Raw genomic sequence first — 25,975 nt, 5'->3', positions numbered from 1 at the left:
TAAGTACGATCTTAAGATGTTATGAAGCAATCACAGAGCCGTATTAGCATCTTAAAGGCTGATTTATGATGGCCGTTCATTTAAGCCGTAATTTTTAAGAAATTGACCAATCACAGTCGAATGTATGAGAAGAATAATCGACTGTGATTGGTCAATTTTTTAGGGCCTACGGCTTACGGTTATTACGGCCATCATAAATCAGCCTTAAGACATTAATTAAGACACTCTTGAAATAAGATCCGACTATAAATACGAGCCTATGAATACTGCCCTAGAGATTTCAATATGTCATCTATTCTTTATTTCTCATCGCGTGATTTACTTTAGTTCGCCGCTTCTATAACTATATAGCGTTGTGATGTTGAAAATTTCTTCTACTATATAAGATACTTTATATTGATGAATTATATGATAGGTTTATTATGCGTAAATATATACTGACTGTTCGTTTCTTCTTTGTCAAGCGTCGGTGTGCACATTCCGTTTTTTTTAAGGATATCGATCAGATCAAATCGAAAACTCGAAATGTCCTGGCGAATTTCCCTAACATCATCCTCCGTAATACCAAACTCATCTCGTTTCCTTTGTTCAGCTGTCACGTAACGACGTATAAGTAGACGCACTATGGTATCGTGTCTGGCTAAAGCTTTTTCTCGAGACTTTTTCTAAAATAAAATATTTTAAATTTTTATTTAAGTGGGTGTTTAGGAGAGACCGGGGCTAAACCGTCAAAGGGGTTGAACCGTCAAATCAAATATCTCGGAACCTGGATGTATATGTGCGAACTTGCTATTATCATCGTAAACGCTGCTTATGGTACCCATGGGACCAACGGAGTTTCGGCAGGTTACCTGCCGTGTTATGATTTTTACGAGGGCAAACGTGTTTTCGTGGTGAAAAATGAAATTTTCTGCGCGTGGAAACTTTGTAATATTTGCAATAATATTTGCTCTCCAAATCTTGAGGTACGTGATTATAAATGCATGCTGATTATAAAAAGTAATGCATGCTGAACACGAATCCAATGTAGATGTCTAATATTTCATGGGCGATCAAACCTGAAACTGGTTTATCCCGGGGGGTGACGGTTAAACCCCGGAATTTTTGAAATTTCAATTTTTTCACCGTTGTCATATTTGCTCTATACCGGTTAAACAAAACGACGTAGATAAAAATTTTTTATATAAATTTTGTAGCTAAAGGTTCACTCTTTACAGTGGTATACTACATTTAACTAAAATTATTTATTTTGTTGTTAAAAATCGGCATAAAAAAACTGACGGTTTAGCCCCGGTCTCCCCTACTCTAAAATAATCATGTTCTTTCAGATATACAAGCACTCTCTCTATGATAGGCTATGATAAACAGATTGTGACATATAATATGTTTTTACTAGATGTGATATATTCTAAAACTACCAAAATTTTATCTAATCTCTTTTACATCTAATTTAAAAATGACTTTTTTTTAATAAAAATATGTGATAATTATCATTTATCACATTTTCCAAATTTTAACATTTCTACATTGTCGAATTAAATTTTAAGACTATCAAATGATAGTATTATTAATATTACAAGTGCATTAAATAATTCTAATGTCACGTTTGTTACTGTTATTTTATTTACTGTCATTTGTCATTTTTTAGATTTTAACTTTATATGCCATTAAAAATAAGTTTTAATTAAAAGTTTATTAAAGTCCATCTAAAATTGATTGAAGAATACATTGTTGTGACTCTTTTTATTAGAATAAGAGCACAGTTCGCCAAAAGCTTCTTATTTACAATCGTCAAAACCTGATTATATACAAACATAGTATTGGTACTACATACCCCCGATAGGAAAATGACGTAAATTTTGTATAAAAACCTACATAGCATGTACCACAGTAGGGTTGTTTGGGGTGATGTGCAACGTTTCCGATTCCTGGTCTGCATGTCGACATTTGACAGAACCGCATACTGCCATGTGTTTGTGTCGACGGTACCTTGTTTTAGATAAATAACTCGCGAGTTATTGCTGTATGCTATATACAGCCTGGTTTGCTGTACGAAAAGCGAGTTTTTCTCGAGCTGAAAGTTTTTTTCGTTCTTCACATCCATAGTGATTTTGTGAATTGGTTTCAGTCATCTTATAGGTAAATATTTTTATATTGTTAGTTTTTCAAGTACTTTTGATAAATCCAAAGCGATTTTGTGATTTCCTTACATTGTGTTGGTGTCACGCCAGTCCGCGCAAAATAGCGTGTTTGGGGTGATGTGCAACATGATTTGAAATGTGTCGACATGCAAGGTCGCAACTATTTTACTTGTAACAACTGCGATTCAGATAATAAAAAATAAAGATTTTTGCGTTTTTTTTATTATATTATTTATAAATAAGAAATCAAATAAAAAATGATTTTTTTTTAGGTCGATTACAACAATAAAATTTTTTGTTTACCAGATTTTGATTAATTTGTATTTAAGAAACCCAAATTTAACATTTAAGTCGATTGATGTTAATATTTATGCATTTTTTACCTTAATTTTACCTGTGTTGCACATCACCCTAAGAAAATTTGAAAATGCTAAAACAAACGTTTTTGAAAACTCGAAAAATTTTTAGGAAAAATTTAAAATTTTGAAAATCTGATTATGCAGAATTTTAGTATTTTCCTTCCTCTACATTATACAGCCATGATATATTCAAGAATTTGATTTTTGGATATGTTTTCTGAGCAACAAAAAAAAGTGTTGCACATTACCCCAAATAACCCTAATATTACAGCAATATTATTTTTCCATTGCAATATTACAATGAAATATAGCAGAAATATTGCAGAAACTGAGATATCACAATAACATTAAAATGTCCGCGAAAACGTATCACATAATGGTGATTTATTACAGTAATATTTACGTAATGTTTGCGTAATATTTACGTAATATTTGTGTGATATTTATGTAATATTTATGTAATATTGCTAGGAATATAACCATTTTAATACATTTTAGTAAATTTTATTGAATTGTTATTTTTAATAATATTGTTACATACGATATTAAAATAATATTATATTGTTAACACAATCAATAATATTGTTACAAACTAAGAAGTTATAAAACTAAATACCACTTAAAATTTTTTTTTTAAACCTTTTTTTAAATTCTATGTATATAGTTATATATACTGGAGTCTCCAAGATTCTAGATAAAGTTTGAAACTTCATTATTGGCAGAATAAATAAACAGAAAAGATAGGACTATCTTGTAAAAAAAATTTGAAGTCTTCAATAGTTTGCAACTGCGAAAGCAATTGTCTGTTGATTCGGAATAATTAACACTTAAAATAAGTCTGCATTAAGAAAAAAATGTTCTGCATTTTAGTAAATATTAGTTTGCATACAACTGTGACTCCATTTACTTAAATAAAGAAAATTTTCCTTTTTATTAATATATGTGTATTTATTCAATTTATTGAGAAAAAAATATACTAATAAAAAGAAAAATTTTTTTTATTTTAGTAAATGCAGTCACAGTTGTATGCAAACTAATATTTACTAAAAGGCAGAACATTTTTTTCTCAGTGTAGAATTTCTCACACTCCAGTGTGTATTTTGTGCAACTTCTTTTTACAAGTAAGTTTATTTAAACTAAGAAAGTTTAAATAGCCAAAATTTGAGCAAAAAAATGTTAGATGTTAGTTTAAAATTAAAATTTAATAACCATATGTATATATATAACATTTACGTTTCGACCTACTTGGTCTTTTTCAAAACGTTATAATCGATAAAATTACATTAATAAATTACGCAAAATAGATATAAAAGATTGAGAGAGACAACGGCTGATAGTCAAATTTAAAAAAATCGCATTACAATAAAAGAGTTATAAAAATTTTCGTCGTTGGACAAGCGCGTAATTGAAGGACCAAAATTTAAGAAAGTCCAAAGTGATGTGAGAACCGACTTATTGATCGCTGTGAGAATACAAAAAAAAAATTATTTGGATACCTGAGTCAAATCTAAATTTAAACTTACACATAGGTGGTTATATCACGTGAAACGAAAAAGAAAAAGAAAAAGAAAGTATATTTAAGCTTATAAAATTTCGTACAAAGATAATAATTATTTGCCAATGTTACATACAATTGTATATCTTATGTATAAATTAATTTTAATAATATTTTAATAAAATTTTAGTAAAATAATATTTTTTAAATAATATTTTTATTATATTTCAACAATATATTGTAGCAACATTACTATAATATTTCAATATTATTTATAAATGTGTAATATATTAGTAATATTTTTGTAATGTTTCATTGTAATACGTATATAATATTTTGACTATATGGCAATATTACTGCAATATTTATGTAATATTACGTGCTATGTGGGAATTGCATTACGACATAAAGGAATTCCACAATAATTGTAATAAGATATCTTATGATTCGCCATAACGCAGCGGAATGAAGTTTCTAAATGATATTTGCCTTGAAATTAATAAACGACGACAATTCTGAATGCGAACGAATACTTTCGAAAACTTGTTTCGTGTACCCGACGAAAACCGATGGATTCTTTATTTAAAACTTTGCCATACCGATTATGTAATATTTCATGTTATAATATTTAAAAATTTTTAAATTTTAGAATAATTGTACATTTTTTAAAGCATATTGATTTATTTTATTTATTCTTTTTTACAATTATATATCAGAATATTTGAAAAATAATAAAACTTAAATATATTTCTCAATTATTAGGTAATTTCTTTCCAAACTTAATTTTACAAATATTCCGTTAAGACTATTTGCCACAATGCTGCTGTTTTATTGAAATACTATTTAGAAATAAATTGTGCAAATATTTATCAATATTTTATGAAAGGTTTCTGCAAGTATTGTTCCAAGTATTGAGACATAATTGCAGCATTCCAAATATCACGGTGTTTTGTTAAAAATTTGGATTTTGAAAAAAAATTGATTAAATAAAAATTGATTAATGAAAAGATGATGAAAAACACTCTAGATGTATAAGAATTATTTACTATAAAAGATCTTGTGGAACGATTACTGCCTCCACATTTAAATAGTTTTTGGAAAGTTTTATTCGTCGGAATCATATTAAATGGCGGTGGTACGATATCGCTATCCTCGAAATAACTCATCCATAAATGGCTCCTGGCGAATTTCCATTCTGTGTCAGATCTTTCCTAAAAGTATACATATCAGTATATATCGATACAGTGATATTAACACGTGATATTAAATGCCAATTTTTCGGTAGATTTAACGAAGAATATTGTGCAAAATAAAATAAAATATTTATTTATTGGCATAAGTTTTGATATTTTAGAAAATTGATGATTCTACCGAAATTATTTGATATGAATTAGACATCATAGCGATCAGCATATTTAACAGCACAATGACGTTTATTACGGAGTAAGAACCGAACATGAGGAGTGCCCAGAATCGTGTGAAGCTCTTAATGCCCGTCAAGTCGAACGACATTAAATCGACCATGCCGAAACTTGCCCAAAAGAGAGATTGCGATGTTTCGAACAAGCTAAAAGCATGAATTAAATTTCAATATCTTTCGTCTAAAGAGTTAGATATACCTGACCTCCATACTTAGCGAATCTCCTCCATATGGAGCAGGCTTTCTCCTGATTGTCAAAATCTGGCAATTCATCCGACTCGTGATAACATTTTTTCTTCTCTAAATCCGCATAATACCACATCAACTGATTCATGCCTGCAAGCAAAATATGGGGTTTATAACAAAACGTTGTCCTACTTAACATTTATTCTACTTTGCATCGATTGCATTGAACCAAAAGATTAATAGTCTTGTCTGAAAAATAAAAATGGGGTGATTTTTCAATTATATAGTACGTGTGACAAGGCTCGCGAATGAACAACGAAGCTCCGACGTATAAATAAGTAATTAGGAAGCGCGATACTTACCGCAGCCAAAGGCAAACAGCACCAAGGTGTAAATGAAAAAGAACTTGATAATGTCTATTATCATTCTCCCGAGGGAAATCTGAAGTGGGCCAAGATGAGGATTCACGCTGAATATATGGACAAGTTTCAAAAAGCTGAAACACGTTCATGCATATGACATGCGCGTTGAATATTAGTCGGTAAGAAACATTTCCTAAACGTTTAGAAATTATGTAAGAAGGTTAACGGCCTGTAAAATATGAGCACAAAAATAAGGATGTTGGTTTAAAATAAAATCTAGTTTTTATTAACAATGGTATATTAAATCGTTTCGACTTTCCCGAAAAAAAACCATTATAATGTCTTATATGTTCATATAAGAAGCGGTCTTATATATGCTTATATATGAATTTTGGCCGCATTTAAGCATATAAGATCTTATATGGTCATATATGATTATATAAGATTATATAAGAACATATAAAAAATATCTCTTATAGTGTGTTATATGCTCATATAAGAAGCTATCTTATCATATATGAATTTTGGCCCGATAAGAGTTTACATGGTCATATATATATATATATATGATTATATAAGATTATATATATATAAGAACATATATATTTAAATAGGTTCTAGAAAATTGTTATATATTTTCAAATGTTATTTTTTAAGCGTGCCACTTTATTATAAGAGTGGACTTCACGATATAACTGATACAAAAATTGTGTTGCTCCGAGACAGCGTTACGCGCGAGACAGTGTCGTGTCTTTTTGATGCCGTTCTTATAACACTGTTTGTCAAATTTTAAATACGAAAAACAGATCACATCGAATGTCATCTATCGGATACTTTGAGATGCAATATTCTGATCTGATCATATATAATCTTATATGACTATATTATTTCATATACGATTATATTATTTTCAGTTTAAATTATAAGGTATGTTTGCAAAATAATACGATTAATATATTTGTTTATAAGAACTATAATATATATTATATAACAGTTTTTTCACAAATTATTACTGGTAATTTTACTGTTTACGAAAATATTTAATAAAAATTAATATGTTAATTAAAAAAATTAAGTATCTTATGCAAAACTAGAAAAAAAAAATCTAAAATAACATATAAGCAATGAGTAGTGCCGTTTTCGGTCGAAGCGGATCTTGATGCTTAATAATATTTCACAATATCAATTATTATTAAATACATGTTTCAGTTTTTTAAATTGGCCCTGCATGCCAATATGGACTTTGTCGGACTTAAAACGCAATTGTGTAAACTGAAACTAAAAATAACATATTTTATATTAATTTGATATTGTCAAGTAAAATATTATACTAGAAGAATATTTATAACAGTCATACAAATTTATATGGATAGATCCATTATAGAGTATATATTCATATATGATTATCTTTAACCTTATAAATATACTTTTACATGATCACAAATGATAATACTAGTATATAAAACCATATATGATATAAAGTTATACTTAAAGAGAGATTTAGCCATATAATATTGTTTAAGATTATATTTTCCATTTTTTATATGATCATATATGATCATATTTCTACTATAATATATATAAACTAATATGAATAAATAAGAAGTTTTTTCCCAGGTTACTTTCAATTAGTCTTCTTCAGTATATATAATTAAATATATAAAAAAAAATAAAAAGGTGAAAATAAAGAAAAAGAATATATAAGGACTAAAAAATTAAAAATAGTATCACGATCAATAAATTCAAGTAATAATTTGAAGAATAGAGTTTACAGTAACACAGCGCTTGTATATTTGATCGAAACTTATGGCAAGGTTTGAATCCATTGTCAGAGGATATAAAAATATGAAAGCTAACCGTATATATGATTAAAATGTTTACAGATAAATTAAGTCAAAAAATCAAAAGCAAAGTTGCAACTTATTCATCTCGCCCAAAAGTGCGAATATGTAAGTTCCATGTAAAATCAATATGTCCAATGGAATTAAAACTTGTAATCAGTAAATTCCACAAATCAGCTTTGAACCAAGCCACCGTCAATTATTATTGATATAAAGGATTGTTAAGAAAGTACGTATTCTCCTGTTGGCCGTTAGGTTCCTATTCTTATGAAGTCTCGTAATTAACTTGTCTTATAGTTAATTTGTTCAGAAATTACCTAAATATCATTCCGGCTGCGAATGCTCCCTCTGAAAGCAGCATTGGATCGAACGCGTGCCATTGATCTCTTGGATACCAAGGATCTAAACCACTCCAATGTTCTCTCTGTCATAAAACAATGTAATTCAACAAAAGATTCAAAGAAAGGAATAATTATTTCTTATAATCTTTTAAATTTGACATAAAAAATATATTATTTATTACAATGTAAAACTAAAGTATGTAATAGAAAAAAGTTTACTTTAATGTAATTTACTATATATATTATAACAGTGTGCTTGAAGAGTTTAAGAAAAAATTGTTTCATAATTATATCAGGAATATGACATTTTGAGGAAACGTTTGTTCTAAAATTACTTAGTACATTCAGTAAATTTTTAAACTTTTAACCGTCAAAAAGAAGTTTAAAGACTAAGAATAGTAATATTTTTGTAGTAAATTCAATTTATTTATCGATTAACTGGCGCAATATGTACAAAAATGCACGACGTTTCGGCTCACGATTCGAGCCCTTTTCAAGTGCGAACTGAAACAGGAACAGCGAGAAAAAACAAACAATATAAATGAATCGAGATAAATATTAAATTAACGACGTTAAATAGTGAGCAATACCTATATCATCTATTGACTTGTCACATAATTAATACAGATTCTAATAGAAACTAATGTAGTTTACAAAATTGACTGCGAGAATTGTGACGCGTCCTACATTGGCCAGACGAAGAGACATCTTGAAACAAGGGTGAAGGAACATTTCAGCGATATCAAAAAACATGACAGCAATTTCTCTGTCGTAAGTAAACACCGGATACAGAATGACCATAATTTTAAGTGGTCAGATCCGAAAATATTACACAAAGAACCTCACTGAAAAATGAGAGAAATCGCTGAGATGTTCTTTATAAAGAAAAATAAGAACACGATTAATTTAAAAAAAAATACGGAGAACTTAAACTCGATATACGACAGTGTCATCATGTCCGTTTAAATGTTTATATTTATACCTCGGGACACCTTGTTTCTTTCTTTGTCCGCTCAGTCTCTTAAGCACTCGCATACATGTAACATGTCGCAACGAAGAATCTGTCGATTCACATACGCGAAAAGTTATCACGAAATTCGTAAGTTTTCTTGATCGTCGCTTTCTCTCCTCATATCATTGTTGCTACAAATTAAGATTGGTCCACAGCTGACCTTTATGGCCATGCGGGAACATGCTCGTGAACTCGGGAATCTGTATTAATTATGCAATGTGACGAGTCAATAGATGATATAGGTATTGCTCACTATTTAACGTCGTTAATTTAATATTTCTCTCGATTCATTTATATTGTTTGTTTTTTCTCGTTGTTCCTGTTTCAGTTCGCACTTGAAAAGGGCTCGAATCGTGAGCCGAAACGTCGTGCATTTTTGTACATATTGCGCCAGTTAATCGAGAAATAAATTGAATTTACTGATTTTATTCACTGGCGGACAAAATTGTTACCGATATTTTTGTAGTAATCAAATATTAGGTGTATTACATCACAGAAAGGTGTTACACAAATTAAGTCATTAAGAACCACAAACAATTTATCACAGAATGCGAATTTAGCATATTGTATTCGTTAATTTAAACATTGCGTTCGTATTCAGTACCTAATATATAAAATCTCTAAGGTAAAAAGTCTTATAAAAATTCAAAAATTTGTTTTAAAATATATTCTATATTCAAATCTGCACATTTTATAATCAATTGTGCATTTACATTAATTATTTAGCTTTGATTAAATTTTATCAAAGTGCATTCAACATGTATTTATATCTTAAATAGAGGTAAAACTGTATTATGTACCAACCTGTACTATCCACCAAGCCGTAATGCGCATACTTATCCAGATCACATAAAACGTATTTTGAATAAAATCTACGATATTCCAAAGATCCGATATATATTCAATTAATCCATCTGCCCATAAAGACTTAATTTCGCCAATGATTAAACCTGTAAATGCATTTTATTAAAAAGTAGAAGTAAATTATTAAGAATTATCCATAAATAATAAGAAACTTCTTATTGTGACTTTCGTAAATAATAGCATTTTACGAAGCAATACCATTGGGCAATTTACAAAAGTTCGCAAAAGTTACAATAAGAAGTTTCTTATATCATTAAAATAAAGTTAGTTTTGTTTTCTTATAAAGGAAGCTTTGCTTTCGTAAATCTCGTATATGAACGTGTGATCGCACAATAGAAAAAACCGAAGAAAAATTATTTTTTTAGTTTTCGATGTCAATGTGTTTAGAATGTTCTAAAACGTCGGAAAATTGCATTAAAAAGAAAAGTGTGCGTGCGTGCGTGCGTGCGTGCGTGCGTGCGTGCGTGCGTGCGTGCGTGCGTGCGTGCGTGTGTGTGCGCGCGCGCGCGCGCGCGCACATTTATCTATAACTCAAGATCTAATCAACCAAATCTTAAAGAACTATATATGAAACTAGGTTTGGAGCCCACGCAAAGTGGGCTTTTCCTTTTTTTTAGTCTAGATCCCTTTCCTAAACCCTCTTTGTTGTCACTTTTTTCTTAGACATTTTTTTTTCCACTTTAAGTTTTTCTCTCTTAAATTTATGTATACTGTGACGTTGCGGCCCGCCGCTTCGTGGCAGCGCCCCGCCGCCGTCACAAGGCGCGGAAATTTGCGCCCAGGGACGAGCCGGAGAGGCGACGACGAGATCTCCAGAGGCCAAAAATCGATATCGTTACCGCGTTTTGACTATTCTTTTATTTTCATGTGTAATTATAATGCGCGCGGCGCCTCACCCACACCACGGCGAGTCTTTGAGGGAGTACCGATAACGAGTGAGGTCCGGGAGGACCAAGGACCGAGGAGGGGTGGCGAGAGCGGAAGCTACATAGATCACAGGCGGTGAGAGCAACGCGGCGGGCGTGCGGCGAACGAGGCAGCGATGGACAAGGCCGTCGATAGCGGGACCCCAGGTACCGGGGGAAAACCCAGCCTCAGCAATCTGCCTTCACGAAGTACCGGCCCGCGGGGTAACTGATCACCGCCCCGAGGTCAAACCGGAAACACACCGGCTAAAACCAAGTCCAGTCCGCTGCCCAGGGACAAATTGAAGGAGTCGCTGCGCCGCCGAGGGACCGTTGCGCGCCCCCGAAGGATCCACCTTACGACAATCCTGCTTTAGAATATCGCGCGAGCTTGCAAGCTCGCTTTCAATTGGTTGGCACGCCCCTACGGAAGGGGGTGCCGCATCGATTCCGCTATCGAGCGAATCTAGCGAGACACTCTCTGGTCGTCCGTCGGCGAGTGCGAACATTCTCCTTAAGATACGCGATAGCCGCCCCGAGTCGGGAAAATCTGTTACGCTGCGACGATCCTCCGTACGAAGTGACGGCGAGGAGCCCTACGAAGAGACATCACATCGGTGAGGTTGCCCGCAGTAATTAATACCGGGATGTAAAGCCACGACGCCGCCCTCCGGTGCACGCTCTCGTCCGAAAAAACGTTGTAACATCGCGACGCGTACGGTCCCTTGAAACCGCGTATCGAATGGCGATCGACAGCGAGAGCGAAGGGCCTTGGGATGGTATCGTGGCCGCGGAATTGAGATAAAGACGCGATTGCCAGCCTCTGGAGATCGCGATAGTTTCGTGGCGAAACCCGTTACTGCCAGTCCGTTTCGTATCATGTCCGCGCTCGTGATTGTGTTTCGCGCCTTCCGTGTTCATGGCGTATCGGATTACCAAATATTACTTAGGTTAAAATGTAGCCCGCGTCGGCACACCATTCGCTTTAATCTGCCGTCTGTGAGAGGCTAATTGCCTTAGAGAATCGTGCGTGTAAGGATAGTTATGTCCGGATGCGTTGTTCGGTGATTGTGTGTTATTATTGCTCGCGGTAATCCCGCACACTTCCTCGCGTTCCTTCAAGTCTTTCGCGCTACGCCGAGTACCTCGGCGTCTCAGTTTTCGCGTTCGGAAATCACTGAAGACAGTGTATTGTATTCGCCCGAATAACTGGCGCTATCCTTGGTCATTTCTCGCGTTAGGTTAAGTCCATATTTTCGCTTTTGTTATAGTATTCCGCGTCTCCTTGCAATCGCGCCGAAATTGATCTCGCGTTATTGTGTTGCGTTCGGTCCTCATTACGTTGGGACGTGGCTGATGCCACGATTCCTACTTGCGTTAGGCTTAGCTAATTGGCGACAGAATTCTCGCGCGACTCCCGGCGTTGCGTTCACGCAATCCGCGCGTGAGGTATCGTCTTTTTACGATCTTTCCTGCGAGATCTTATTTTCTATTTCCGTAATTATTTCGTGTTTACCGTCGATGATCTATATTACTTGTAAATTTGGTCATACTGTATCTCTCGAAGATAATTGCAGCGCCTTCTGCGCGTTACTATACGATAACGCAGTACTTCGTTTATTCTGGTGTCCGCGCCATCATTATTTCTTTTGTTTCATTTCTGACTCTTGCGCGACTGATTATATGATTTGTCTGACCGACCGAAGCCGAATCGGCCTTTATTGTTTCACGCGCGAATTCTTATTGAATAAATGTTACTTTGATTTGTTAATCGCTTGAGTTCGTGGCCTTATTTATGGCGTGTCACTCCGCCGAATATCGCGCCGCCCTCCATTACCCCCGCCCCAGCCCTTAGGTCGAGCTAGCCGATTCTTCGCACATCTGCACGTCTCGCTTTGCGTCTCGTGTTGGTTTTTTTCGCAATTTCACGGACGCGCGTTGACGCGTCTGGCGCCCAACGGTAAATTCGTTTCGCGAAGTGTCGGAGGTGCGAGGGAATCGTCAGAGAGGCCCGTCATCCCGCTCTCCTTACTCCTTTTGATCCGGCACACGTCCCGGAGCGGTCCGGGAGTGAAAAAGTCGTGACAATACATAGAGATTAAACTCACTTTTTGTCTCTTTTTAAAGGGCGTCTCGCATAGAAAGTGTATGCGTGAACTATTTCGACATATACCTATATTAGTTTTTATTTATGCCTTCCAATACTCAAAATAACTGCTATATTTTTAAAACTTTTTTTGTTAATAATTTTTTAACGAATAACGAACGACGGCTAAAACCTTCTGAAGATAAATCGGGGTCATGACCTTGACAACATATATCAAGGTCATTGAAATCGGTGAGGTCGACCTTAATCTGAAGTTTTACCCAATTTTTCCACATCATAAATGCCTATGTGTTTTCTAATTACCTTAAATTTTGAGATATTGGGCCATTTATTTTGTTTCTCGTTGGAGGAGGAAAATGCCTAATGCATACCCTAGGGCCGGTCCCTACCTAGACAGCACATAAAACTAAAAGATGACAAAAATGTGTCTAAAAGATGACAAAAAGATATCTTTTTATAGTTACCCCTTTTCGGCTAAACAAAAAAATTTCTAAAGAAACATCTTTTTGGCTACACAAAAAATCGACTGTTTAATTGAACAAAAAGTCATCTAAAAGATGTCTTACATAACTTTTTTTCTAATGCGCATGCGCAAGTTATGGAACAGCCACTTAACCTAAAAGTAGGATCGACTTAGGCTTTAGAGCGTTGAAAAATTATGGTAGCGTTTAGCAGAGAAAGCAGTTCAGTGAGCGTTTAGTGATTATTGTTTCTGATTAGTATGTATTATATACGTTCTTCTGGATCTATCAAAGGTCTAAAAGAATACTCCAAATCACAGAGCACTCACTGATCTGCTTTCTTTGCTGAACATAACCTAAAATTTTTCAACGGAGCGGAGGTCGCAAATTGACGCTAAGCAAATCCCTTTGCGATCTCGCTTTTAATCGTGACGTTATATCATGTGTAGGTGTTTATTTTAAGACTAGAACTTATTGCGTAAAATATATGTATGTTGTAACATGGGTTGATTGATGTGATGTGTTATTGTACGAGCAATCTATATATAAGTGACTATATTGAGTATGTTTCCATCAAGGGTTAAAATTGGGTCAGACAAAGTCAAACTGGGGTGAGCACTCTTACGGTGGAAACACCAATCTTGAATCTGAACCCTACTCACAAAATTTTAAGGTAAGGTCCAAATGAGGTTCGGTGGAAACATCGACATATAGAAAACAGACCCATAGTATAGACTACGCATTCCTTACATGAAAGCCTTCAAAAAGTGTCCGGTAGAGTTGACCTCTACCTTGTTCCTTCTTTGTCTATATATGCTATTGGATAGAAAGAGACAGCTCTTGACCTCTACCAGTCGCTATCTCTTTTCTTTCACCGGTTATATTTTTCTATACTTGAGCGCAGTCCATACTATATGTCGATGGGTGGAAACGACAAAAGTCGAGTTAAGGTGTTGCCAACGGGATAACCTTGTGCTGATTTTCGTCTCCGATCTTGAAATAAAAAATAATTTCTGCATATTATTTGGTACTGTAAAATTAACATTATTGTTCTCAGATTTATGATATTTTATGATGTTCTTAGTCGCATAATCTTAATATCAGGCTACTGTTGTAAACAACTGATATTTTGCACAGTTGGTTACGTTCAACCTTGCCGCAATCCTGATGTAACTCTGATCCGGTGGAAACAGATAATAACCTGATCTAATCCAACTCTGACTCGACTCTGACCCAATTTTAACTCTCGGTGGAATATTCATTGAAATAAAATGTTTTTTTGTTGCAATAAAATATTTTTTTAAATTATAACTTTAAGTTTTATTAACATAAACCTTTTATTTATAAATCAAATTTATATAAAATATAAAGAACGAAAACATGTCCACAATACAATTTTAAAACATGGCTAAAATATGTTTAATATCAGATGTCTTTTAGTCATCTTATAAGTTTTGGCTATAAGACGACATTTACTATAGTGATACATATAAGTCATTTTTTAGTCATCTTTTAATCGACTTTAAACTTTAACGAAAAGACATCTATGCCGAAAATTTGTCACCTTTTAGTCATCTTTTAGACATCTTTGTGCTGTCTGGGTAGGGTTATGCCGGGCTTGTACCGGCTAAAAACCTTTTATTAATTTTATTACATTTATTTACTATTAATTAAATTTTATATATATATATATATATATATATATATATATATATATATTATTTTAAACAAATTTGGCCTCCAACACACATCCTTTTTTCTAGATCATCCTTAGCGAATAGAATATATACACACATACAGACATTTTTAAAAAATGTGCTTTTTCAATGTTTTCGAACATTCTGAACATCATTGGCATAGAAAACTGAAAAAATATATAACACCGGTTTTAAGAAAATACGTCCATTACTGGAAAATTAAACTCATCGTTACCATCCTCAAAAAATGATAAAAATTTTGGAACCGGTTTCTCTGTTAGAGATTGAACAATTCGCGCCCTCGTTACTCTCTATAAATCTTTTACCAATGGCTAACAGTAGCGCTGCCGGATTGTGGAGGCGCTATCGTATTTTTCTCTAGTTACTTTAGATGACGCTGTCTTCTACAACGTTCCAAAAACTTCACTTCACTTTTGTTCGTTGCCACGTATGTACGTTAGCTGTTTCTTCTTCCGTCTCGAACATTCTCGAGTGTACACGTGTTATAATAAAAGATCCAGTTCATTAATCCTAACCGGTTAATTTTTGTCATCCCTGACCTGCCCGTCCTAACAGGTTATGGGCCCAGCGGTTTCGCGAACGACGAAAATCGAACGAAGGACTTTGTCTGTGTACGCCTTTATCGGAAGTGCTTAATCGCGTACGTGCGAAACAAACTACGACGCGAAATAGTTGAGCCACGAATAGCTATGTCAAACATGAGTACGATTAATTCAACGCGCCTCGAACTCTTAACGAAGCATAATTACGATACGTGGTTAATCCAAGTTGAGGCGCTTTTGATAAAAAACGAATCGTGGCCGTACGTTAATGGCGACATTCCAAGGCCCACCGTGACCGGCGAAGGCGAAGCACTTGTTGCGGCACAAATTGCGCTGAACAACTGGATCATCCAGGATCGCAAGGCGAAAAGTGATCTAGTCTTGTCCGTCAGTCCGACGGAACTTAAGCATATTCGGAACTGCAACACGTCCAAAGAGGTATGGGACAGGCTAAAATCTGTTTACGCTTCCCAGGGACCTATGAGAAAAGCTGCGCTCTTGGAACAATTATTATTGAATAAAATGCGCGAGGACGAAGACGTGAGAGATTACTTATCCCGATACATGGATACGGTGGATAAATTGCATAATATGGATATCGAGATCAACGGCGATTTACTGTCTATAATGCTGCTTCACAGCTTGCCAAGCAGTTTTGACAACTTTTGCTGCGCAATCAAATCTCGCGACAATCTGCCGGACATAGACGCATTGATGATCAAGATCATCGAAGAGCACGACAGCAAGGTTTACAAGAACGCCGACGCGGACACGAACGCCATGTTCTCGAAGCAACAGTTGAAGACACCGACGGATGGCGCCACCGGCCATCAACAAGGCGGTAAAAACTCCTCGAACGAAGCAAGATACAAGTGTCACTATTGCAAGAAGAAAGGCCACAAAGCCGCGGACTGCTTCAAGAAGAAGAGGGAAGCCCAAAGTGCGAATACCGCGAGTGATGTTTTTTACGCAAACGAAATCTCTAATGTCTCCGCAAGCGGATCGTCAAATTATGTGACGAATCAAAGGTGGTGTCTCGATAGCGAATGCAACGTCGCATCTCTGTAAGGACGCCAAGTTATTCGCGAGAACGTACAAAGCTGAGAACGGTATAAAATTAGCAAACCAGGCTACCGCGTGCGCGACGGCCAAGGGTGACGTGAACGTGACAGTCTCAAACGGTAAACGGAACAGGGAGGTTACGCTACGCTCGCGAACGCGCTATACGTACCGGACCTTCGAACGAACTTCTTATCGATCGCGAAAATAGTCGATAAAAATCATGAAGTACTGTTTACCAAAAAACACGCACACGTGAAAGACGCTAACGGTGTTGTGAAAATGGTAGCTGATCGTGAGGGTGATCTGTTTTTCTTACGTGAGGGACATGACACGGCATGCATAGCTACGAGTGCCTCGAATAGCACAACCGAATGGCATCGCCGGCTTGGCCATTTAAACTGGAACGACATGTCTTTCATGCTACGGAACGAGATGGCATCCGGCTTAACATTCAAGGTCAACGACGTGCTTCCTCCGTGCGATGTCTGCGCCACTGGAAAACTCACGAGACCACCCTTTCCGAAACGTGACAAAAGGTCACCTGACTTGCTCGGAATAGTGCACACGGATTTGTGCGGTCCCATGCGAACACAGTCGCGGGGCGGCGCCCGATATTTTCTCACATTTACCGACGACCATAGCCGCTGGATTGTGATTTATTTTCTGAAAAACAAATCCGAGGTGACACCCAAGTTTCTGGAGTATAAAAATTATGCAGAGACGCAAACCGGTAAGAGAATCAAAGCACTGCAGTCAGATAACGGGAAGGAATTTTGCAACGCAACTATGGATAAAATACTGGCGGAAGCTGGAATTCAACGACGGTTGACGACTCCATATACACCCGCACAAAACGGTGTAGCCAAGCGGAAGAATAGGACACTCGTCGAGTCTGCTCGCTGCATGTTGACGGAATCCGGACTCCCAACATCTTTTTGGGCCGAAGCTGTTGCAACCGCCAATCACGTGAGAAATCGGTGCCCGACAAAAATTCTTGGTACGAAGACACCCTTCGAGGTGTGGACGGGCAGGCGCCCCAGCCTTAAATACCTGCAGAAATTTGGAGTCAAGGTATACATCCTAAACAAATCTACTGACAAGGGCAAGTTTTCGCCAAGAGGAATTGAAGGAACTCTCGTCGGATATTCCGAAACGTCCAAGGCCTATCGCATTTGGGTGCCGTCTGAGATGAAGATTCATGTGACGCGAGATGTCAAGTTTTTCAACGAGCTCCAGACCAGGGAGGGCCAGCAAGATCCTGTCCATGGATCCTCGGGCAACCTTTTTTCTGTTTCAGATAATCAGCAGAGCCCAGAGACGAGCGGTGAGACTGAAATTGGCGGAAACACACACCCTGACGCGGGGGTTCTACCGAACGATGAGGAGCCAGATCGGGGCGGTCACGATGAGAACCCGCCAATTAACGCTGCGAACGATGCTGACCAAGAGGAACCGGATCCAGCAGACGATGAATTACGACGTGGTTTCGGTAGACCGCGCAAAATATTGACGGGCAAACCGGGTCGACCAGCCAAGGGATATAACATGGTGTCTGCCGTCGCCGAACCACGGGAAGCAGGAAATCAGGTCGAGTCAAGCGAAGATGAGACGTGGGAAGATGCCAAATTCGCATTCAATGCATGCGAAATCCCTTTTTGCGAGGCGATATCCAGACCGAATAAGGATGAATGGTTCGACGCGGTGTATTCAGAAATCAGAAGTTTAATCCTCAACGATACTTTCGATATCGTGTCGAGACCTAAGAATAGAAAGGTCATTAAATGTCGCACGGTTTTGAGAAATAAATTCGACGCCAACGGAGTCCTGAATTGAAGAAAAGCACGCGTGGTCGCGAAGGGATACGCTCAGCGCCCAGGCATCGACTTTTTCGGGACTTATGCTCCGGTCGCCCGCCTAGGTTCGCTTTGACTGCTGATGGCATTGGCTGCAAAATTCGACTTGACGGTTTCCCAACTAGACATTAAGACCGCGTATTTAAACGGAAAAATCGATACAGATATATACATGGAATTGCCGGATTTGTTGCAGCCAACTTTGGAGAGGATGGCCCATCAAGAACAGGATCCTGAGATTCTGAAGCGAGTTTACGCCATGCTGAGGGACATCAAAGGCCCGGATAGGGTATGCAAGTTAAAGAAGGCTCTCTACGGCCTGCGTCAGGCCGGACGGCAATGGTACGCGGAGCTCGACAGGGCACTTCGCAGCATGGGGCTGACTCCTACCAACGCGGACCCATGTGTTTATGTCGACAAGGGAAAACTTACTTTTGTACTCATATATGTTGACGACATCCTAATTGTCTCCAACGATCGAAATATGGAAAATCGAATTAAGAGAGAGCTCGCCAGACTGTTCAAGGTTAAAGATCTTGGCACCGCCAAATACTGTCTTGGTATCGAGATTCGGCGCAACGGGGAGAACATTCATCTTGGTCAACGAGGTTACATCAAAAAGGTTCTCAAACGTTTTGGGATGGGCGATTGTAAGCCCGTCAACACTCCCATCGCCTTAGGCGTCAAGCTGACGAAGAGCACAGACGCTGGAAAGGACAACACCGAAGATCACCCGTATCAAGAACTAATCGGGGCCCTGATGTATGTTGCCGTGGGAACACGCCCCGACATTGCGCACGCTGTTAGTGCTCTTAGTCAGTTCAACTCATGTCACAACAGCGAGCATTGGGCTGCTGCCAAACGCGTGCTCCAATACCTTCAGAGGACTTCCGACTACGAGTTGATCTTTCACAAAGATAATCAACCGTTGCGAGGCTTTGCGGACGCCGACTGGGGGAATTGTTCGATTGACAGACGTTCCTACACCGGTTACATTTTTACACTCAGCGGAGGCGCTATAACGTGGGAATCACGCAAGCAGAGGACGGTTGCTCTATCATCCACAGAGGCCGAATATATGGCTATAGCCGACGCTACCAAGGAGACCATGTACCTTACCAACTTTCTCAAGGAACTCGGACGTGCGGATCTCGCGGACGCTGTAATCTACAATGACAACCGTAGTGCTGGACGGTTGGCTGAAAACCCTGTGTTTCATTCTAGGTCCAAGCACATAAATATCAGACACCACTTCATTCGTCAGGCGATAAATGAACGCGCATTGAAGCTTGTATATCTTCCTACGGAGGAGATGATCGCCGACATTCTCACTAAGGCCTTATCTGGAGTAAGACATTCGAGATGTATATCAGGCCTGGGACTTCAACTCATCGATTATTCCCGGGCGCAACTTGAGGGAGGGTGTTAGAGATTGAACAATTCGCGCCCTCGTTACTCTCTATAAATCTTTTACCAATGGCTAACAGTAGCGCTGCCGGATTGTGGAGGCGCTATCGTATTTTTCTCTAGTTACTTTAGATGACGCTGTCTTCTACAGCGTTCCAAAAACTTCACTTCACTTTTGTTCGTTGCCACGTATGTACGTTAGCTGTTTCTTCTTCCGTCTCGAACATTCTCGAGTATACACGTGTTATAATAAAAGATCCAGTTCATTAATCCTAACCGGTTAATTTTCGTCATTCCCGACCTGCCCGTCCTAACATTCTCAAAAATCGGTTATGAAAAATAATACACATCATCGCCATCCCCGAAAAATTAGAAAAATTAGGGCACCGTTTTGAAGAAAATCGGTTCATTAATTGAATAAATAGTTTGCAGTCAGAAAAATTTTAGCACCTGCAGTTTCCAAAAATTCGGTACATTAATGGAAAATTAAACCCATATGAAAAATTCTACACATCATCGCCATCCCCCAAAAATTAGAAAAATTTTGGCACCGGTTTCAAGAAAATTGATCCATTAATACTTATTATTTCTAAAAAAATTTGAAAAGTTTTGAAACCGGTTTCTAAAAAATCGGTAACAAAAAATTATTTATAAAAAAAAATTCAGCTTAATATCTCAAAATTTGCGGAAATTAGAGCAATTATGTACATTTTTTTAAACAAAAATCGGAAACTTTTTTATTATTAGCAATTTTTCTAATTCTATTACATTCTTTAGTTCTTTCTACCCCTATATTTCAGATATAATTCTTTAAGATTTGGTCAATTAATTCCCGAAAAATTCTACCCTGTTTTATATATGTATAATTTTTTAAGATGCGTTTCGTTAACAAATGAGTAGTTCGCGGTCAGACAGACAGACGGACAGAACGTCAGGTACTTATAATAATAGATAGTAGTAGAAAAAACTGAAGAATATATGTATATAATAGAATTTAAAAAACTGCTAATAATAAAGGGATTATTGATTTCTGTCTAAAAAAATCTACATGATTGTTCTAATTTCCGCAAATTTTGTGATATTGAGCTTAATTTTTTTATGGATAGCGTATTATTAAAAGTAAGTTAATATTAAATTTGGCAAGGATCGGTAAATTAGAGGTTACCAATTTCTGCTTAAAAAGTGTATAAATTATACCTGTATCGGTAAAAGCTGGGTTTTTTCTTTATAAAATTTTAAATTTTTTGAGAAATGTCCGTGGTTGCTCTAACTTCCGCCAATTTTGAGATAACGAGCTATTTATAATTCTATTATATTTTTTAGTATTTTTTACTCCTATTTCATATATAACTCTTTAAGATTTGATTGATTAGACCCAGCTTTATACGCGATCAAAGGTCCATATGCGAAGTTCATATATGGACCATGTAACCTGAACTCCCAAAGTCAACATTGATTTGACATTGCGTTGATTGTAAAACTCCACTTGTGCTACTAAGCTAATCCTTTATCAATTTATAAAAAAATTAAATTTAAAAAAATGTGCAAATTAGAAACTTGCATATTACTTTCTCATCATTATTATATAAATCGCTATCATTGCTTTTATTTTATTTTGTTCATAAAGCTTCCTTATGAGGAAGCCAAATTAATAAATACTAATAATTATGCATCGAATAAAATACAAGTTTCCTCGTAAAAGAAGTTTTGTGAGCGAAATAAAATAAGACCAATATGGTAGCGATCTGTAATGATGAGAGAGCAATGTGCTTATAGTTTCTAATTTGCACACTTTTTTGTGTATGCGAATTTAATATATATATTAATCTAAAATTGTAAGTAAGAAAGAAAATTTTGTATATATATATAAAACACATTTGCTATAAGTCGAACTAATTTCTAAATTAAATTAATGAGCGTGCAATAAATAAAGTTTTGCTAGATGTGATTAGCAAATATATCAACAATAAATAATCAATGTGTGTAAACGTACATATACATATGTAATTAAAGGAGACCGGAGCTATCTGTCTACGGGGGCTATGTGTCCACAGTACTGCTATCTGATGTTTTAAGAGACAGACGTCTTTATCATTGTAACAAATAGTTAAAAAATTCTCTACGTAAGATATTTAAGGTATTCCTTTCACGGAGGAGCGTATTTTGTAGGCGCTTAAGCAGGGCCTCACCAAACTCTTGTATATTGCATTAAACTTATATAAAATCAAGTTATAATTGATTATTATGTTTAATTATCAGAAAAAAGTGAAAATATTATGTGTATTTAAAAATTTTTTATTTTTCGGTAAATTTTACTGTCAGAACAATATGGCAACGCTGCGCTTTTCAAGGCGTCGATTGTAAAATGTGAAGTTGATAACAAAAGTGTCAATGTAAGTGTCAATTTCATCAATCAAAGAATATTGTGACATTTTCTTTTTATCAAAGAAATATTTTATAATAATAATGAGTGATAAGAAACATAAAAAGTGAGGAGTAATGTGGGCAAAAATAAAGGACAATTTGTGAAAATAAAAGTTGATAAGAAACCGTATTATATATATATATGAACTGAAGTGTGACATGAGCGCACAGCTTGCAGCGCCAGCGTTGCCAAATAACTCCTTGAAAGTCGCCATAAAAAATATTCATCTATAAACCACATTTCAAGTCAACTTTTAACATAAATATTTTGTTTAAATATTCGGTGACTCTGTATTTTTATCGGCACTATCGAAAGTATAGAGTTTAGCAAATATGTAGCGCAGTTAATATTTAATATCTTAAATCTTAAGATAAACAAATTATTACATTGAAATGTAGAAAATAGACTTTTTTGATAACGTCACATATAAAATATTGAATTTTTAAAGTCATAATTCTTCTTTATATGTTCGGTAATGTGGTTTAATCTTTTTCCTGGCGTAAAGATATGCATTTTAACTTTCTCGTACCAAAAAATCAGTTAATTTTTAAGACTTTGGTGTCATGAAAGGAATACCTTAAAAGTTGTTTGTTTTCTTGCAATGCTTCTCGCAGAGAATCTTTTATATATGTTAAAAGAAAAGCGAAAACAATTATTCACATTTTTTGACGGTCAAAAAATTTGCTGTGCGACAATAGTTTAACTCAAATTAAGATAAGCATAATATTATCAATTAATATATAGTTATCAGGTGTGAGAAGCGTCAAATCTTAATTCCGCATATTTTAAAATTTACAAAATGTAAAGACTGAAAAACATGGTCGGCTATTCGTCTTATTTTTGATGGAGCAATGTGTCCACATTTCAATGACGGATTATTTTTTTATAAATAGATAATAGTGCCTAACTATAAAAGAAAGACTTTCCTTATAAGATAGAGATAAGGTAGATATATCTAATATATAAAGTTATACTTACGATTAGAGCGATTAAAAGAATAAAAATCGAACGAGAATTTTTTCGCAAAAACAGCGTTATAGACTTCGAAATAAATGTTCGGGTTCTCACTCGCTACTGTAAAAGAGTGACCTACGAGCAGCTACTTGATCCAGTGATTCAAGAATCGCTAAATTTTTATTTTAAAAATTCACGTCAAGTTAAATATATGAGTTTGTCTTAAATTATTGAGTATTTTCTATTTCAAACGCTACCGAGAATAAAGTAAAAGCCCTAAATAAAGAAAGATTAAAGAATTGAGGGGACAAAAGAAACTCATCACATTGATTTTGCAACATACTCAAAATCAGTTTGATGCCACCATATATAAAGAAAAATCAACTCTACGCAGGAAACTTGTCAAAATATCTACACAAAGTGCTTATTACTTCTTTGACTCCAACGACTAGGCAGTTTTTTTAATATTATATATATTAATAATAAATAATATTATAAACAAGTATAAAAATTAATATAAATAATGTGTTTTTTATTATGTGGACAAATAGCCCCTCGAATGTGAACAGATAGCCCCGCATATGGGGCTATCTGTCTACACTTGACTAGCCTACTTAAGAAATTCACTTCTTTAAAATGGTAAAAGATAAACGATTCTAATTATGTTTTTTTTAATAACAAAGTTGAAAAATTACACCATTAAAATGTTTAGCCAAATATCTTTATTAGGTTTTTAGTAAACTTGAAAAAAACGCAAAGTGTAGATATATACTTTTACATGCAGAAGCACTAAAGGATCTATATCATATAAAAAAACGGTATACGCTCTATTTGAAGATATCAAATTGTTCATTTGAAATCTTTTTTTTAATAAAATAAAAATGTCACATTATATTATGTGCTCTTCAAAAGTATAAACTCTTATAGTTTACATTTTTTCTTATTATTTAGAATAGCACGGATATTTAAGTTAGGGAACATGTACATTACATTTATGTAATATACACGATATTCTCGTGACTTGAGCATTTTAAGGAGGTTCTATAGATAATGGATGTATCTAAAAATTGGAAAAAACTTCATGGACGTATAAATTGAGATCCGAGAAAAATGCTCAAAAAATTTTAGCATAGGTTATCGTGTAAAAATTTGCAAAAATTAATTTTGAAATCACAGTTTTTAACATGAGCTACATATGGCAGAGGGGCTTTTGGAGACAGGAAACGAGATATTAATTATATAAAGGCGACCTACCAGAGATTCAAAAAACTGAGCTCTTATAGATCTTATCTAAGCTTTTCAGAAATATCGAGAAAAACAAAGGTTATCGCGTAAAATTTTGTGATATTGGCTATTGAAACAGGCCATATCACAGTTCACGTAGCGTGTTTCGAATAACAAGGGAGATTTGGCAATGTTGCAGCGACTGCACCCGCGTGAAAAGTGTATGTACAACCAGTACAGCACCACAGTATGACAGCACCTCAAACTTAAGCACCTAACGTTTACGAGCGCTTACGGAGAAGTACTCGCTCTAGAATTATGTGAAATTGTGAAATAACCACGGTCATATGAGCAGAACTGTCAAGTTCGCGACGTTACCACATTTTCTTCCATGTATAAGCCGCCAGAGTCAAAGGAGCACTTACACGATATTTTTAATTATTTCTCACTTCGACTAATATGGGTATGATATAAGCTCTAACGTCATCAAAAATCACGAAAATATTTTATGAATACTTAGAATCGATGAATTTGAAGATTTTCTTTTCATCTCTCAACTGACTAGAGAGTACCTGTAGAACCTCCTTAAATAATATATGTATATACAAAAAATATATATATAAATAAATATAAATATAAATCTTACATATATGTAAAAAATATCTTTATATATATATATATATTGTATATATATAATTTTATAAAATAATACTTTATTAGTATCTCTTTTATTTATTATTTAAGATGGAAAAATAAAAATAATTAATTATTCTTTATATCGCGATTTATTTAGCTGCGTTACTTATCACATAGATGACTACGCCTGTCTCGACGAAACCCGGAATACATCCGCGTTCCCGTTTTTTCCAGCCGGCAAGTACCTCTCGCATCCACTCGTTACCAAACAATTCGATCAACAGATATTCGATTCTTTGCGACGCCATACCGAGTAGCACTTAAAAAGAAAATACTCAATTAAGATTTACTTTAAAACGTATATCAAAAAGACATAAACATATAAAGACACATAAAACAAGTAAATACAAGTCTTACTTAGAAAGAAAGCGTACGATGCTGAGTGACATATAAACTTGACAAATGGCTTCTTCATAAATGATCCCATCTGTGAGGTAGGAGCCATCATATAAATAGTACTGTAAACCGGAAACATTGCGCCAAGTTTGGAAACTTCCATTAATTGCGCTATCATGCTTTTTCTTCTGAATCCCGGAAGACCATCGTACCAGATAGCAGCCAATAATTGTTGCACGTTCGGATGAGCGACAAACTTCAATA

At 35.4% G+C, this 25,975-nt stretch overlaps 1 protein-coding gene across 1 annotated transcript in view; it reads right to left on the bottom strand.

Annotated features, from left to right (window-relative positions):
* The window catches only part of Trp (transient receptor potential), a 207,921-nt gene that overhangs the window by 98,552 nt on the left and 83,394 nt on the right, over positions 1 to 25,975 (bottom strand). Inside the window, exons 7-15 of the mRNA XM_077421230.1 lie at positions 25,733 to 25,967; positions 25,482 to 25,634; positions 9,962 to 10,107; positions 8,122 to 8,228; positions 5,964 to 6,097; positions 5,628 to 5,751; positions 5,367 to 5,562; positions 5,042 to 5,206; positions 443 to 665 (exon numbers count right to left, since the gene is read on the bottom strand). Of these exons, the coding sequence (XP_077277356.1) occupies positions 443 to 665; positions 5,042 to 5,206; positions 5,367 to 5,562; positions 5,628 to 5,751; positions 5,964 to 6,097; positions 8,122 to 8,228; positions 9,962 to 10,107; positions 25,482 to 25,634; positions 25,733 to 25,967 (1,483 nt within the window). The remainder of the gene's footprint in view (positions 1 to 442; positions 666 to 5,041; positions 5,207 to 5,366; positions 5,563 to 5,627; positions 5,752 to 5,963; positions 6,098 to 8,121; positions 8,229 to 9,961; positions 10,108 to 25,481; positions 25,635 to 25,732; positions 25,968 to 25,975) is intronic.

This window comes from Temnothorax americanus, unplaced genomic scaffold, assembly GCF_048541705.1.
Source record: "Temnothorax americanus isolate GAGA-0224 unplaced genomic scaffold, ASM4854170v1 Scaffold65, whole genome shotgun sequence".
In the NCBI taxonomy this organism is placed as follows: Eukaryota; Metazoa; Arthropoda; class Insecta; order Hymenoptera; family Formicidae; genus Temnothorax; species Temnothorax americanus.
The sequence above is the reverse complement of the archived record's forward strand: the minus strand, read 5'-3'. Positions and strand labels throughout refer to the sequence as shown.